The sequence below is a fragment of the Crocodylus siamensis genome, chromosome 1 (assembly GCF_052110815.1).
Source record: "Crocodylus siamensis isolate JL-2025a chromosome 1, ASM5211081v1, whole genome shotgun sequence".
NCBI lineage: Eukaryota > Metazoa > Chordata > Crocodylia > Crocodylidae > Crocodylus > Crocodylus siamensis.
Genome location: NC_143395.1, coordinates 399557126 through 399574677, shown reverse-complemented (window position 1 = coordinate 399574677; position 17552 = coordinate 399557126). Strand labels below are relative to the sequence as shown.

The 17552-nt window shown below is 40.7% G+C and overlaps 1 protein-coding gene across 1 annotated transcript in view; it reads right to left on the bottom strand.

Moving 5' to 3' along the window:
• The window catches only part of SESN3 (sestrin 3), a 66910-nt gene that overhangs the window by 24957 nt on the left and 24401 nt on the right, over positions 1 to 17552 (bottom strand). The window contains exons 2-4 of the mRNA XM_090030399.1: positions 5722 to 5787; positions 2406 to 2603; positions 505 to 687 (exon numbers count right to left, since the gene is read on the bottom strand). Coding sequence (XP_089886525.1) covers positions 505 to 687; positions 2406 to 2603; positions 5722 to 5787 — 447 coding nt within the window. The remainder of the gene's footprint in view (positions 1 to 504; positions 688 to 2405; positions 2604 to 5721; positions 5788 to 17552) is intronic.

Genomic DNA, 17552 nt, shown 5'->3' with positions numbered 1-17552 from the left:
ATGGTGGAGGGCACTTTTACATGCTGCTCTAATTAAAGCACTGCTCTAATTAAAGTGCTGCCACATCTCCTGTATAAGTGTCCCAGCACTTAAAATTGGTGGCATGAGTACTTGAACTAAAGCTCATTCCATGACTTTTAGTTCAAGTACCCCCACGACCATTTTTAAGAGCAGGGACACTGATACACAAGATGCAGGAGGCTGCTGGAGCATGGTAATTGGGTGGTAATTAAACCAAGTCTGCTCCAGTGTGCTGGAATTCCAGAGGGTTGGAGCAGCCTCCGCACTCATGTATAGGTGCACAGAATTACTAGATTTAATGCACATTAATGCACATGTAGACTTGCCCACTACTGGAAAGCCATACTCATTCAGTCACCCATATTACTATCTGCATCAGAAATCAGAATTTCTTCTATAGATGGAGATTTCTAGATTAACAAGAAATGTTCTAGGCCTTAACTAGGTACATACTGCTAATGCTAGATACTTTCTGATAGGTACCTGAATGTGCTCTTTTGTGATTAGCCAGGGCCGGTGTGCAAGAAGTTTGTTTATTTCATTCAGGTTTTTCAGTCTTTGTGGTATATATTCCACTCCATTTAACCATTCTGCAATCCCACCAGTCTTCAGAAACTCATCAACGTGCATATTTATTAGGTAGGAACACTGATGTCTGGCAGCAGCCTAAAATAGTTAAGAGAAGCACAGATAATACAACAACACATTTAAAGTACAGATTGATTTTGTTTTACCTTGAGGAGAGATGTACACACAAGATGAAAATATCTTCATATTGTGAAAGGTTAGACTATAAAATATGGTATTGACTCAAATAGAAGACTATCCTGATTATAAGACTACCTCCAAATAATTACATTCTATATATGAAAAATTTATAAATTTGTTATAATTTCCAGGTATAGAATATAATTATTGGAGGTTTGCCTTGAATTTCTCTTCTTCCCACTGCTATAGCGAGGAAAATAACTTGGGGGTGGGGAGGGGAGAATCAAGTAGCCCCTTTGCTTTGTTTCACCTCATTTTCCCATGGCAGCTTCTTTCCTCTCCCCTTACTATCAGACCCTGCTTTTTCTGAGCATATAGAAATGATGAGCAGATTTGAAAATAACAGCCCTGAAATTAATCTTGGCTGTAGAAATGTGCATGAAGTACCCATGCATTTAACTCATCCAGAATTGATGCATGTTACCATTTTTTTTTTAAAGTTGCTGCAAGTTTTAGCACAGGTACTCCAAAAAGATGTTTTCAAGCAACACTTTTGTACCTACTTATATAAAGTACAAACTATGCATGGCATTAATCCAAAGCCAAAAGGCAACAGCATTTCAAGTCATGGTGATCCCATAGCTCAGCAAGGGGGAGGGAGGTATATTCCAGATACTCCCAATAAAGAATCTATGTGATGATTAGCTCTCACTCATGACTGGAATTGGGTGTTCTTTTTACAAGTCCTGGGATCCTCCAAAAATTTATCTGCAGAGGCACAGGGCAACCTGGTCTGGCTTCACCTCCTGGAGAACGGGGCCACATCAATCATATGTGCCAGGCTGAGAGAGGGGGTGACAGAGGGATTCTGGGTGAACTGTTTGAGGCCCAGTTTTGTGATGCTTGCCAGGCATTTAAGACTGGTGAAGAAGCAGGAATCACTGGAAATGTTAAAGAAAGGCACAGCTCAATTGTGGGAGTGAAGAGGAAGTAAAATGTATGCATTGTAGTGACTCCCCATGACTTCAAGTGTCAGTAGCAAGGGGGACTGCTCTTAATAGGCACTACTATATGTTTTATTCAGATGGGCTGTGCCAACCTACCCTTTTGGGTTTGCCCAACATAGGCCTTATGTTTTATAGTCATGCTCAGTGTTGGCTGCATTTAAATCACCTTCATAGTTGGTTTCCATTGTTAAGTACTTGCTGTTTTTGGCAGGAGTTTAACGAAAGACAATGTATTTAGTGAGATTTCCTTGTATATGGTAAGACAAGGGGCTTTTTTTTCCCCCATACCAACTGGATGGAAAAAAATTTTCTTGTATTCAAGTAAATACGGTATTTGTACACAATTAAGACCAGTTCTTCAATAAGAATCAATTTAATTAGTTTTCCTTGGATGAAACAGGGCAATTACCCAAAACAATCAGGTTTACGGTGCCATTGTTTTAAACACTGCCCGTGAAATTTCACTTATGGACATGTGTGTGACATGTAAGCTAGTGTAAATTATCAAGTGGCAGGAACTCCAACTCCACACAGAAAAGGACTGAGTTAGTGGTCAGGCTTCTTCCCTCAGAAGGGAGCCAAGGTAAGCTCACTCTGTAAATGAGACCGTTCAAGGGCAGTCAAGCAGGTAAGAGAATGAGAATGGAAACAGCATGTCTTGGTACATACCATTATAGCAATGTAGTGCCTATAGGGCAAAGGAAGGGGTCCATCCATACGCAACATATAAAACTGGCTGCGGAGGAAAGACTCCAAGTACTGAGTGTGTAAACTCATGACCTGTGTGATGTTGTCCAGGCGACCAGATGTTGAGTATTCTTCCACGATAAGGTTTGTACGTTCATCTATGCCATTTGCTTGCATAACCTTTTGAAAACAAAGCAGAGAAACTAGGAAAGATGTTTTTTCCTCATATAAACCTGGATTCAAACATTTTCATGGTGCACATATATATATGCACACACATACATTTCCAACTTCCATACGCTTTGGAGTGGTCAGACATATAAACAGGCAGACACTACTTGACAAAACCAATAAGAAATCACTAGTATACAGAAAACTGAGTCCTGTATACTCAGTCTGCTACTTTAATATTCAGCCAAGATGATCAAGGACATTTTTCAGTACGTCATTCTAAAAGTACGATTTTGAGCTGGTACAAATCAAGATAAATTTGTAGAAGTCAATGAATCCACACAAACACATACCACCCCTCTAAATGTTACTTCAAAGTTAATAATGGAGCATAGCCTGGTTATATATACAAAGCAGAGAAGTGGACTGGCATTTACTAGTTTTATGTCTGTATGGTTAGAGAGATCAAGTGTTATTTCCCCATAATATTCAAGCAGATTTTAAAAGTAGGAGCATAAAGCTTTTTTTAAAACTAAAGGTATTGTTTAATTATTCCAGCAAATTCTGTTCCTGGGATACTAGATGAAATAACACAGTATTAAAAAAAAACAGAAGACAAAGCCAGCAGCTCTTGAAATACAAGCCTGAACAAAAATATTAGCAGCTATTAGCTAATATTATCTCCAAGGACACTCAGTCTAACCATGTTAATTGTTTAAAAATAAATAAAAGATTACAAGCAAAAGACTAGAAAACCCGAGTTACACTTTAACTCCCCTCCAGCAGAATCTTAGGTAGCTGGTTTATCATTAAAACTACCACAACCTTCCTTCCCATTCCAACTAATGTATCACAAATTAAGGTATAAAATTGCAGCAAATACTCAATGTCATGTTAGCTTGTAAATGGAGAATCAAAATACTGCTCTGATAAAATGTCATTGAAAATAAATAATGAGCCTGAATGAGTTACTGCATCTTCACTTTTTACCTCGAGATTTCCCGGTGTTCCATGTTGGATGAGAAGGCAGAAATGGAGGAGACTTGTATGGTCATGTAATTACCCAGTCCAATCAATTACCTCAGGTAGAATTCTTCTCTGTAATTCCTTTCTTAATGACTTCTACTAAGACAAAGGCCTTCCAACAAGCTTTACTCTGATTTTCACATTACATCTGTTCTTAATTTCATGCCATTGGTCCATCTTATATCCCCCGACTCATTCTAAATAACATTCCTTCACTACTCAGTTATTAAACAGTTCAACTACTACTTATAGACTTAGGTCTACTTCGGTTTTCTAAGGATTCTTCAGGTACATATTCATCTCAGTATTTCCTTTATTTCAGTCCCTTCAGTTCCTCGGTGATTTTTGCTAATCTTTTCTGAATTTTATCCAGTTTCTTAGTGTCTCTATCTTGTAAAAGGCTGCGTGAAGTTATTCAAAAAAGCAAACAAAAAAGCGGTGCTTTATTTTACATTTGGCACGTTCCCACGCCCAGCCCAGTTCATGCCCAGAAGAGGCAGTGCGTTAGTCAGATCTGGCTTGCCCAAATGTCTGTATATTTTGGGTGCTTTAGTGGGGCTTGGTTGGCGCTTTTATCTAATAGCTGATTGAATCAGCTATTAGATAAAAAAGCACCAAAAAGCCCTACTGAAGCACCCGATTTATACAAATGCTGCAGAGCTGGGTTGAAGTAACGCATCACTTCTTGTGGTAAAGCATAGGTTTTTCTTTTGTTTTTTGAATGGCTGCTAGCAGCCACAAACTGCTCAGAACTGAGAAGAGTATTTCAGGTGCAATTAGACTGGCTCTGTTGAGAAAGGAATAGGTCATATGCTGATGCCCCTTCCATATACAGCGAAAGAATTACACTAACCCTTTAAGCATTACTGTTTCCCTCATTTATCGCCACATTAAATATTTGGGTAATTCGACCAAATATGTTAGCTTGTATTTTCCAGGTGGACTTCTTGAACTATATTTCTTGCCTGTATAATTCCATTTATACTACTCTCTTGTCCTTACAGGTATCTGTACTTCTTCCAACATTAGTATCATCTGTGAATTTTGTTAGTGTGTTGTTTATTCCCCTTTCAAAATCTTAGCAGACATCTTCTCATTCATGTTTGTCTCGCACCTTTTTCCCTACCTGCCTTTATTTTTCAACTTTCATCATAATAATCTATCACAGAGCATCTGAATGAAATATATCAAATACCTGATTTGCAACTGTAATTCAATACATTCCCCTTCACCCACTTCTGGGGCTGAATCAGATCTAGCCTGCCGAGCTAGGGGGCTCCATCAGTGTTCTGGTGGCTGGGGGTGGGTTTTGCCCATGCTGTGGCCAGAGAGCAGGTAGAAGCAGCCAGGCCCACACTGGATTTGAGCTGGGGCTTTCCAGACTGTCACTAGAAATGCTGCCAACAACTCCATCACCAAAAGCAAAAAATCTGTCTAGCAAATTGTGTCATAATGTTACTCATTTCTTGTAGTTTTTGATATGCTAAGAAGTTTATTCCAATATTCATTCCACTATTTTGAAAGAGACTGCAGCCAAGCATATGGAATAATGACTGCCAGAATGACTTGTGCCTGACTGGACTTCTGTTGGTACAGTAATTTCATTATGCAGCTATCTTAAAATCTACATGGTTAGGTTTCTTATCATACTTTCTCCTGTATATCAATAGAGCTTTCTTAACTAGAACCCTCCTCGTCTCTCAGATGGCTGGGGGGTTTTTTCCTCCTTAACAGACAATTTAAACTATTTTAGCCTCAGATTCCTGTATGAAATTAGTAAAAGCCCTTGTATGCTCAGTAAGTTCGGCTAGCAGCGAGCCTCACGGGCTGCCCATGCCACTTATAAACACATGTGGCAACCTGTAACTAGCAGTGGCACGTGCAGACAAGTTGGGGGTGCCATTTGTATTAAATAGCAAACCGACTGGCTCACGGAGGCATAAAATCTGATCTTTGCAGTAACTGCTTTCCAGAATCACCCCCAGACAAAACGGGACTTTCTGTGATCTAAAGTAGCACTCACTGCCCACATGAACAATGAACTCTGGCCCCAAACATTTTCATTTTAAAACTTGTGGTTATTTTAAGCTTACAAACTTACTTCATTCTCTGGTATAAAGGCACTTGGTCCTCTTGTTAAAGGCTGAGAAACTTGGATTCTTTTTTCCTGCAAAAAAAAAGAGTCAGGCACTTCTATCAGAATTATCAAGGATAACATTAATTCACTTTATCATCCAAGATTAGATATTATAGGTCTTGACGTGGTTACTTTTTAAAAGACTGCTTGCATGTTTTACAGCTTGTTAAACAGATAAAGCTATCACACCATATCACGTGAATTAAATAGAACAATCTTTTAACTCTGCTCTAATAAACTGCTTGCAGCTTGGTCCATGACAAAACAAGTATAATTTTTACTGCTGTTTAGATCAAGGGAAGGATGTGTGCTAATGGTGCACACACTTCTGGCACACTGCTGATACAAGTATACAAAAGTACCCAACCCAGAAGGAAGTTCTTCTAGATTTAACATGCACATAAGATATACACAGACAAAGCCACGCTTCTGACATGACTCTATCCCATTTCTCCTAGTATTAGAATCTGGTTGTATAATATCTAAGCACTTTGAAGATTAGAAAGGTTTTGTAGGTGTCAAACAGCCTTTTCATAAGGCTGTTACCACACAGATTGCAACTAGAATGATTTAAGAACTTGTAGTCAGACAGTTGTACCTCAGTCCTCCGATGAAGGTGGCTTAGTTGAGGTGGATCAAATTTAGAAGAGAACCCAAAGTTTAGCCTATGCTTGTTATCTTTCTAATAGGTTGGAAATGAATTCCCTGCCCAGTCAATTACCTGTACAAAACACCAAACTCAGAGACTGCCCTAATCACAGTAGCTGTTCAGACATCCCGTTATTCTGCCCACATAATTCTCCTGTTAACTCAAATAGTATGCAACGAGCTAGAAAAATATCTTTTGGTAAAAGTTGTCTGCTGTGAAGGTGTATGCTGATCATACAGTGTAGACCAGTGAGTCTTACTGGTGGACCACAAGAACACCTGGCTGTTAATGCTCCCTCCCCTACAAATTGTTCTTGGAACCAGGCTGCTCCCCACATCCGAATCTAGGCTTGAGACCAGGGAAATCTAGTTCTGATGCTTCCTATGCCAGAACTGGCATGTACAGAGCAGCCTGATGCTGGCACTATTCAAAAGGGGAGGGAATAGTTGGACCACAGAAGAGGTAGACAGCAGGTTCAGATACGCTGAGAAGACCAGGGGCAGCCAATTATTTCAGGCGGAGGGACTTACGTAGTTTCGGCAAGCCATCAAGGGCCACATGACAAGGCAGCCAGGGGCAGATAAATATTAATTTTCTAAGTTTTTTTAGGCGCCCCAGGAGCCGCATTTCGCCCACCCCTGATTTAGACTATGCTCTGGTGTGAATGTCTTGATCTTATTTGCCCATGCTGCTATGCCTAAAACAATATGGATTACTGATAATCCTGCTGGCCATTGCCCGACTCCTTTAGCACGCAACAGTCACAGAGAAACAGAGCTTGCAAGAGACCTCCAGAGGTCATCTAGTCCAACTCCCTGCCTGAGGCAAGATTATCCCTATCCAAACCATAATCTAAACACTTCATGAAACTACTGACAACCGTGACAAAACATAGACCTAACACCCTAACTCATGTTCATGTCACTCACTAAGTTAACAACCACCTTGGACCCTATTTTGTCATATCATGGGCGTCTGATGCTGCTGTTTCTCACCAACCTCATATCTTGCCCTAAATTTGTCCACTATGGACACTAGAACCATACATATGATACAAAGTCCACAGGACCTAAAACTAAGCTAAGCTAAGAGCCAGGTCCTAAAAAACTTCATATTAAATTTCCTCTGACCAGACTATATTTACTACATGAGACAGATGAGCAGCATTGAGCACTCATGCTTTCTTTAAAAAGAAAAGAACTGGACTGTGATTTTAAAAAAAAAGAAAGAAAAAAAGACCTTATGGATCTCAATATAGTTCCACCTAAGCGAGAGTCTTTTCACTAACTATGAGTGGAGCTGAATCAAGAGAGTTACAACCCAAATGCTATCTCTATGGAAAATCAACTAATGGATAGTACAGGAGCACAGAAGTTACAAATAGGTGACTATCCATTTGTACATTCCCTATGGGATGCTATATGTAGGTTACATTACATGCATCCTATTATTTGTAATTCATAAGGAACTTAATCTTCCTAAGAATGAACCAGTAAATCCAATTTAAGTTAGTCAACTAACATTTATGAAGAAAGAAACCCTACACACATTTAACATACACAAATATTCTCTCTCAAAAGGTTTGCACAAGTTTTACCAAATAGCTTCTGATGATGGAGGTGGTCTTAGATCTGTAGATATCCATTATTTCTTGCATCATAGGTAAAACAAGAGAATTTGTTCTCTAATCAAAGTGTATAGTTCCTCCCTCAAAACCTCACACCCTCTCAGACATACTGAGGGGTTCCTCACATAGCTTGTATCCATCCAGATCTTACTCTCTCAAAAACAAGAATGCATGTCTCCAATTACCTGTTAATGGTGGGTGCTTTTATAGCAAGTTATACATCAGTGCCAGGTTCAGATTTTCACTCTAAATATTCTGTTCTCCTAATGCAGAAGTCTCAGACTGTACAAACGATCCTTAAATGCCCATAATGATTCTAGAGAAGAGTTTGATTAAGTACGACAGTCAAGCTGGTACATAACTACTGTTCTGAGCTTACCATAAACTCTAGTATTTTCAGCAGACTGCTGCACAAGATTGTGAAAGGACTAGAACCACGTCCCAGCACTAGAACTTGTGTTATTCTGCTTGTGTTACTTTTTAGACCCTGAGAAACCATGCAAGAGCAGTGCAGATTATGCAGGAAAAATGTTAATTGAAAATCTGACGATACACAAAGAAGTTCTGATGGGACCTAGAGAAGAGAAAAATGAAGAACGTACACACCTTTTAAAAAATAATAGGAGCTGATTATGTAAAATGCAGTCCAGGAGACAATTTACTGTAATTTATCAACTATGTTTCAAGTCCCAAGATATCATAAGATATTTTTATGAACCACAAGATATTAGTCCTACAGGGGTAAATAATACCTACTTCCTGAACATGTTAAGATGACACTGACATACTTATCAATAAGAGTGCATAGTAGTTAAAGAAATAAAAGATAAAAGCATATTTCTTGAGGTAATCAGTCAGCCATGAGAACAGGATTTGATTTGTCCTTCTCTCAAATATAATTAACCCAATATTTTCCTTTAAAATAAGCTTCATTTCAGTCTGACATGATTTTAGTCACAAGAAGTAACTCAAGCTTTTTATGTTTGTGGGTAGATAGGATAAGAGTTTTGGTAATGGTAGGAAATTCCCCTTTAGAAAGTTACCTTCAATGCACAGTATTTCCCCCTTACAATTGACAGCTGTTATACCTTCTGAGTTTGATAGCACAAGTCTAGAATGCAACCGAAGCTGGCATTAAACCGCCTCCACTGTCAGCAGAAATGTAGCTTAAAGTTTATGACTGAATAAAATATGGCTGGTATCACTCTCTCAGCTGTAAAGGGGACAAATTCCAAGCTGCTCAATACCTGATTTTTGGAAGGAAAAGAGAGAGGAAAAAAAAAAAAATCACTTGTCTAGCAAATTGCCTCCCTCTTTCTTCTGCTGCAAAATTTTCTGGTTGCTGTTTTGATCAATATTTTGCCTATCTGTGTAAGCATATTTCTACATGTAAACATTTCACAAGGCTGATCAGACTAGGGCATAATCAGGGCTTTACCGCACGCAGGGTGCATCTACACAAGACGCTTACTGAGGTTGCCTAATTAGCTTTGCACTAAAGGGTCACCATCTACACAAGTGGTGCTATTAAGCTAGAGTAAACTAATAAACACTGCCATCGGATTATACGCCCAACACAAGTACTATTGTACAGTGGAGCTATTTACTCTGCTGCAATGCACGTGTAGACAGGAGCGGTGCTGGCTGGGGCACTAGGGTGCTTCAGTGCAGGGCTGCCTGCCAGCTAGCCCCACACTGTAGCACCCTGTGACAGGAGGAAAGGGGGTCCTGAGAAGAGCCCAGGGAGACAGGAGCACAAACTACTTGCCTTCAGTGCAGGGGGGAAGCCACCATGGTGAGAAGGACCAGTCCTGAAGTTTTAGGAGCACATCATCCTTCCAGATTGGTGGAAGGGGCAACATTTCAGGCCCCACAGAAGGGCGGAAAGGAGAAGCAGCGACGGATAAATGAGAGCAGAACCAGAAGTGGCCAGAGCTCTCAATCTCCCAAAGAAGACAAGGGGAAAGAAACTGAACTCTGGGAGAAAAAGTTGCTGGGGAAACCCTAGCTGTGGAAAGCAGATAGCCTGCAGGGAGCAGACAAAGTGGAGAGGACACGACAGCTAGAGGCAGCGGAGAGGCAGTTGCTTAAAATAAATAAATAAATAAAGGGGGGAAAAAAAGGAAAGAGGAGGGAGGGAAGGTAGCTGGCCTGCTCTACCGTGGGACTGTTAAAGTAAAGCCAGCCCCAAGAGAGGCATTGGTCCCGACCAGGGATCTGGGTCCCAAACTGTAGCTGCGACTTGAAGGTGGGAAACTGGGGATTCATGGGACGGCATAAATTAGACAGCTGTGAACAGTCTGATTGACATATCGAGGACTGAAGCTATTCTGGCTCAGTTCGATTCTGGATTTATGATCTTTCTTTTTTCCTAGAGAAGAAGTTTTTGGTTGAAGTCTACCAGCCTGAGCAGTGGAGTAAACTGATTTGAGTTTGTTTTCTGTTGGGATCCAGCACAAACTAACATAAATTGATTAAGACAGTCCTGAGCTGAAGGCTGATTCTGCAGTTAGTCTTATTTTGACTTTATTTATATGGATATAAATTGAGTGTTATGCAACATCCACAGCAACCGACAATTTATTGGGTCTATTGAAGACAGCATGTGGTGAGGGTGGGATGTGAGGGGAGGAGCAGCCCCATGAAGAATAGTTGGCCCAGGTGGGCAAGCGGGGTTAACATTTGGTCTGCATCCATCTCCTGGTAAACTTTATTAACATCGAGGCGTGGTAGGATAAAGATGGGCATTCCAGGTTGGACGATTGTAGGATACTCTCCACCTCGTCATGGCTCACCCCAACAAGGCATCAGGCTGTTGGGGACGATGGCCATATGGCATCCCCATACAACGCATCCTCGTGCCCCAGCCAGCTCCTCCACAGCACTTTGAGCCAGGATGGAGCAGCTCTGGGTTGGTAGGTTGACCCCATGGGCTCCCTGCCAGCCAGGACTGTACCACTCCAGCTAGATGAGCCGCAGTCCCAGGCAGACGTATAAATGCTACTCCCAGAAGCAATGAACTCCAGTATAAACTCTGTAAGAGTTCATTCAGATGGACCAATTGCAAGTGTAAATGTGCCTACACATCCCCATATCCACATTGGGAAAAATTCCCTTCTTCCTGCAACAAAGTACAACAGACTCCTACACGAGTGACGAATAACCTATTCTTCACATATTGATATGTTTTTTGTGATCACAGGCAACCTAAAAAAAACAACATAAAAGTCTTTTTCAGCACATTATGGAATGTCCTTTGAATAACCAGCTAGTGGGAAGTAGTCCATCAATATCATACAGTCATTATATTAAGGAAAAAATCTCTAGCCCTTCTGCTGTCACTTCATAAAATATTAGGGCAGAGGTCTACATGTATAAAGATTTGTATACGAGGATCATCTTGAAATGGATAACAGCTAATAGAAAGGAGGTTTTTTGAAATCAAGCATGTGAAAACTGATGTTTTCCCTCACTTGTGTTTTTAGGAAGAACTGTTTAGAACTAGCTTGTCAAGAGTGATGCTGTGCAAACACAATCTAGCTATACAAGTTTTCAGGGTGCTATTAATAACATGGGAAGTTTACAAGTATTAAATACAGTAACCTTGACTCTGTCAAGTTTAGATAAGAACTATTGCTTTTGGGCATACTTTCTACAGTGATGAGTTAAGATCTATTCAAAAAACTCAAAGATGGATAAGGGAATGGAAGAGAAAGTAACATTTCATATTTTCAACACTTCACAATGAAAGCTTATCTCACTAAGTCTACAACTCCCCCCAAGCTTGTTACAACTGCAGGTTAAAACTAGTTTAACAGAACAGTTACCCAGGGCTCTGGAATTTCTCATTTAAAAGTGTATTCCTATGCTAGGAGACTGTAGCAAGAAAAGGTTTATTTGAGTTGCTGAATTTTAACTGTACAGGCATATGTATGTCTACACATCACTTTTGCTTCAGCTACTATATATTGGAAATGTGGGTTTTCCGGAAATTTTTTAATTGAAAAATTTTCTGGAAAATCTTCCAATGACCCACATAGAGCGTGATCCAATTTAGCATGTTTATTTGACTTGTGCTTAGTAAACAAAACTAAAAAAAGTACCCCCATGTTAATTTTATGCCCCAATAGCCACACGCATCTGAACTGAAATATTTGATTAGGAAAAAAATTAAATATAGCACACTTAATGTGGTTTAAATGTTATATTCAAACAATTTAAAGCTGTATGTAGAAAGAAATTATTTTTATTGGAATACTTGTAAAAAATGTAAAGAAGTATGTACTTCCCTTACATTGTTTGTTTAAATTTAAGGGGGAAAAAATGAAGGTACTGAAAACTGCTGACACACTAATTATAGTCCACCCGAAGAATTGTGCATGATATGTTGTGGTTGTCCACTCATCTATTTCAACAGAGTTTAACTCTCTCCACTGAGGTCACTGCGGCACCTCCAGTTATACTGTCACTATCTGTAAAATCACTTGCGCTAGTTATTAGTTTCATTTCAGAATCAAATTGAAGCAAATATGATTCAGAAGTACTTGAACCACTTTTTGTTTTGCTAAAGGCAGAGAAGTGGGGCGGAAAATTATCTTCAAAAAAGGCTGATTAAAATGGAACTTTAAAGTTGTTTAAGCAAGCAGAAAGTAGCTCTTCTTGGAGATGTCACTGGGCATGTCTACACGAGATGCTAACCGCACAATAATAACACTGCTCAGTAGTGGGCCAGGCAAAACCCATGCTAATATGCTAATGCACTGCAGTATTAAGCTTCTGCACAGTTAGTATCTGTAAAAACCCATAAAACCGTCGCTACTGTGCAGCAGTGCCAGTTACTACGCATTGATTTAGTACTTGGTTATCCAAGTACTAACTTTAATGCGCAGTAATTATGACGCATTAATGAATATGTAGATGCACCCACTGTTTCAAATCTTCATCAGCACCCTGGCAGATTACTCATACATCCCATTCTTATGCTAGACTGTTTGGAAATCACCTTGCTTCAAATGAAAGGGCACCAAGTAAACACTGAACGTTTTACAGCACAAGTAGTAAAAAAGGGTTCAGAGCATTCTACCAACTGGTCAGTCAACTGGAACTGCAGTAACCAAGGACACGTTGCATCCTCCATGGGAAAAGCCTACAGGAGAAACCAGATATTTTAGGGAAGGAATTTGGAAATAGGAGTGGGGAGAGACTGCAATCATAACATTAATTAAACTATCTAGAAGTCCTCACTCTTAACATAATGGCACCCCATGCCCCTTTCATAGCTACAGAAAAAGCAAAGACACTTTAGTGGCCCCAAGTCTATTTTTTGAACAAGCGTCATGGGAAATTTTGACTTTTCAATCCTACCCTGTGGCAGAGAGAAGAGAAGATAAAGGGAGAATTTCCAACAGAACAGAAATCCTGGCTCTTGACCAGCTGTAATGACAAGCAATCAACCATTTCAAACTGCAATACCTGCTACAAGAACAGCTGATAAACAAACAAGGAACTTTATTAATAGTGACTGCCCCATGGGTTAAACGTGTCAATGAAAAAACTGTTATGCACTCTCTCATTTGTAATCCTTCCAATTGCAGATCAAGGACATCCCTAATGTCTGATATCCACCGTGCATTGTACAAGCTTCTCCAGCATAATTTTGGGCCAGATTGCCATACACTGTACTCACTGCAGTCAGTAGTGACTCCTTCAAAGTTCTTATTTTCATCCATTTGTACTCTGGAAGTGTTTGTAGCCTACTTGACCTTAAAAAAAAAAAAAAGGTCACCAAAGTCTCAATCTTCATTTACAGCAGTGGTTCTAAACCTCTACCAGTTTTCAGCTGTCGCTCATTTTTTTTTTTGACTACAGAAAATTACAACAGAAATTCTTTTGTTATAAGTAACTCAAGACCACAACAGGTCAGGATGTTTTTGACACTATGGATTCATATTTGAAATCTCGGAGTTTCACTTGTGAATTGCATGTAGGTGTTTCACACCTAATGAGTGCTAATATTGTGCAACCCCCTTAAAAGGATCTCATATCACCCTGGTTGAGTATCAGTGATTTATAGCATCCTGAACAATACAACTAACCGTACAAAATCATAAGCAATTCAACAATGGAATTATATTAAGTAGGTTCAATTTACAGAAGGAGGATACAGATTTAAAATCTCACAAAAGATTAGATGTTAAATACCAAGTGTTCTATAGGTTATATAGGGAGTAGAGTACAGCAACCAAATGTTCAATGTTTGTAGGAGCTGTATCTATGGACACTATTCACGAAAAGTGAAAACTTGCTTGGCAAACAAAGCACCCTAGAAATCAGTCTCAATTTGGTGAGCTTTCACTCATTAAAGTTTCCTTTCCCAAGCCTTGAATTCAGGGATACAAGATCTACTCCCTCTTCTCTATACTATGTAAGATTTTTGTAGAAATTTTAATTCTTAAATCAATGTGTAAAGAAAACAAACAATCAAACAAAAAAAATAATCAATCAGTAAACAGACTTGGGAAGTCCCATTAGGTTTGAATGAGGAAAAGAGCAAAAAATGGTTCTCTACAACAGCTGATCCAACAAACCAGCTTACAAAGCATTATGTTCATGGGTGTATCTTCTGTTCCATTTTCTTATAAGTAGTGAAATTATAATCTATTGTATATGGATATTTTCTATAACTTGTTACTGGTTTTCCCCGCTGCCGCCAACCAACCTTCAAAAAAAGTATTAATTAAAAAATGAATGGTGTTTTGTTATGTAATTGTCTGGTGTCTCCCTATTGTAGCTGATATCAAGATTGTCATGCTGTAACTTAGGACCACTGGAATAAGACATTTGCACATACAAGGATGCTGAGCGCGACTTTGAGGCTATGCAGTCACTACAGTGGTGTAAAGGGCAAATCAGGTCCACAAATTCTTTACCTCCATAACCAATTCCAACCATAATGATGTAAAAATAATTATGACTAACCAACACTGGTCTGAATCTAGACCATGATGGTTCAAAATTAATTTCCCAGCACCTCAAGACACAGCTCTGCACTAAGAGTTTTGCTTAATAAATACAAGAAGCTTCTTGAAAGAAAAATGTACAAACCCATGCCCAGGGCTGGCCCACAATTTTTTGGGGCCCCCTGCAAGAAATAGTCTTGGGGCCCCCTGCCCCAAAGAAGCCGGGGGGGGGGGGGAAGGCAAGTGGCTGGACATGAAGCTGGCGGTGGCGGTGTTGGCAGTGAGCAACTGGCCACTTGCCACTTTAGCTGCAGGTTTCACAGTATAGGACTGGCCAGTCCTGCCCATGTCTTCTGGATCTTTCATTTAAATCACTTTATCAAAGAAAGAGAGCACATGAAGACCCACTGAGGTATCTCTTGCAAAAAGCTATGCTGCCCAGCCCTGTGAAATTATTCTCCCTCTTCATTCTAGGTAGATTCACCTTTATTATAGATAATCCTTATTCATCTAATTTCTAGGACCTCTTTGGCTTATTGCTAATTGTTGTTTTAAATAATCTCATTAGCAGCTTTTCAAGACTTCAAAAAGCTAGCTGCTGATTAAAAACATAGATTTGCCAATGTGCTATTTCACACCTTACACCCTTCAGAGAGTTCAGATAAAATACCATATGTTCTTTATTTTACTGCAACTTTAGTTGCTGTCACTTTATCACTTCTTTCTCAAACTTCAGTTGTTGCCAATGCCACACACTGAGCTCATACTGGCAAAATACAGTCAAAAAGCCCAAAGCTGAATCAATTAGATTTTTGCAGGTTAGTCTAAAACATGTAGATTGGACTGATAAGCAAGTGAACAGACACTCACTTTTGATACCGGAAATGCAGCCCATGCCTGCAGTGGCTCAGGCCAGAAGCCAGGGGATGATAGAGCAAGCTTCCTCACTTGGCAGAAACAAACAGCTTGGGGCAAGGCTAGCGCACCCACCTTGCAAGGGGAGAGATTGCAGGGGAGGTGCAAAGCATCCTGGGATGCTGAGTTAACTCAAATCTGGAGGGGATCTGGGACAAAAGTTTAATAAACTGATTTTGCCTAAATCAGTTAAGTCTGATACTACATCCATCCAGATTTATCTTAAACTGGTTTCAGTCATTTTGAAAGCAGTTTATATGCACTGAACCTCTGTTGTGTTATAAATCTGAACCAGTTCCAATCACTTATACCGGTTTATGTGCAACTTCTGTCCAAAGTTCCCTTCACTCCTCTGTCCTATATCTAACATGACAAATTCATGCAATTCTCCACTGGTTAAACAGTCTCTGAATGCTTCTCCATCTAAAGTATTCTAGACATTGGTCTTATTCAGCCACTGCTTCTGTCTCCATTTGACATATGCTACTTCACTTCCAATACTTTCCATTTATTGCTACCGCTTAATACACCATTCATTATGTTCAGGATCATAGGAGAGTAGGGCTGGAAGATACCTCATGAGATCATCTAAACTATTCAAGCCAAAAGTTTGTCTTGAAAATTTCCAAGTAGGAGATTCAATAACCTTTCTGGGAAGCCTGTTCTAATGCTTGACCATCCTCATAATTAGGGCCTGGTTTAAATTCTGGACCCAGCACATTAATATCGTGACCGATCATGGTGTGAGCCGCTATTTTCATCCTCATATTGTGGCAGCCCCCATGCCCACTGACTGACGGGGCAGGTTTAGGGCCAGGTGCGTGGGGAGGCTTCTAGGCTACAGCTCTGGGCCCAGAGGCTTAGAGGAGAGCCCCTAGCGGGGATTGGGAAGCAGCTGGAGAGGCGGGCCACCAGGTGGGGGCAGCAGCTGCAAATGCCAGGAGGGAATGGGGTCCCAGTGTTGGGCAGCCAGCTCTGCACTGCCACGCCAGGAGGAGGGTGAAGGTACACTGGGTGCCACAGCTTGTTCCAACCCCTCCCTGCACAGCACCTGGCTCATGGAGAGTGATAGGAACAGTTCAGGCTGGGTAAGGCCAGGCTGGGCATCTTGGGTCGAGGCATCACCCTGCCTCGCAGACCAAGAGCTCCCCCGGGGGCCCTGCACCTGCCTCACAGCCCTGCAGGCCCCAGTGCAGCAGGCTGTCCCGCAAGGTGAGGCAAAGCAAGGGTGCCCTGGGCCCCATGGCCACAGGCAGCAAGACCTGGGGGATGGTGGGGCTGGTTTGGTGGTTGAATAAGACTCCAGCCCCTACCAGACATACCTGTACAGACATAGTTCTTCCCCCCACTACAGTAGCCTCATGCCTGTAGATTGGTGCCAAGGGGGAATGCTGGCAGCAGTGGGCAGCTTCACCTTCCCTGGCCAGGCTCATTGGCTAGGCACTGCTATGGAAGGAAGGGGACAGAGACCATGTAGGTCCCATTTTTTTGTTTTGTTGCAACAATATGCCATGATAGGGCCGCTGGCTGGGGAACTCCCCAGCAAATAGCCATATCATAGTATTTCATTGCAAACTGCATTTTTTGTGAAAAATCACTTAATGATTTTCAAGAAAATTGTGAAATTGCGATTTAGACCAGGCCC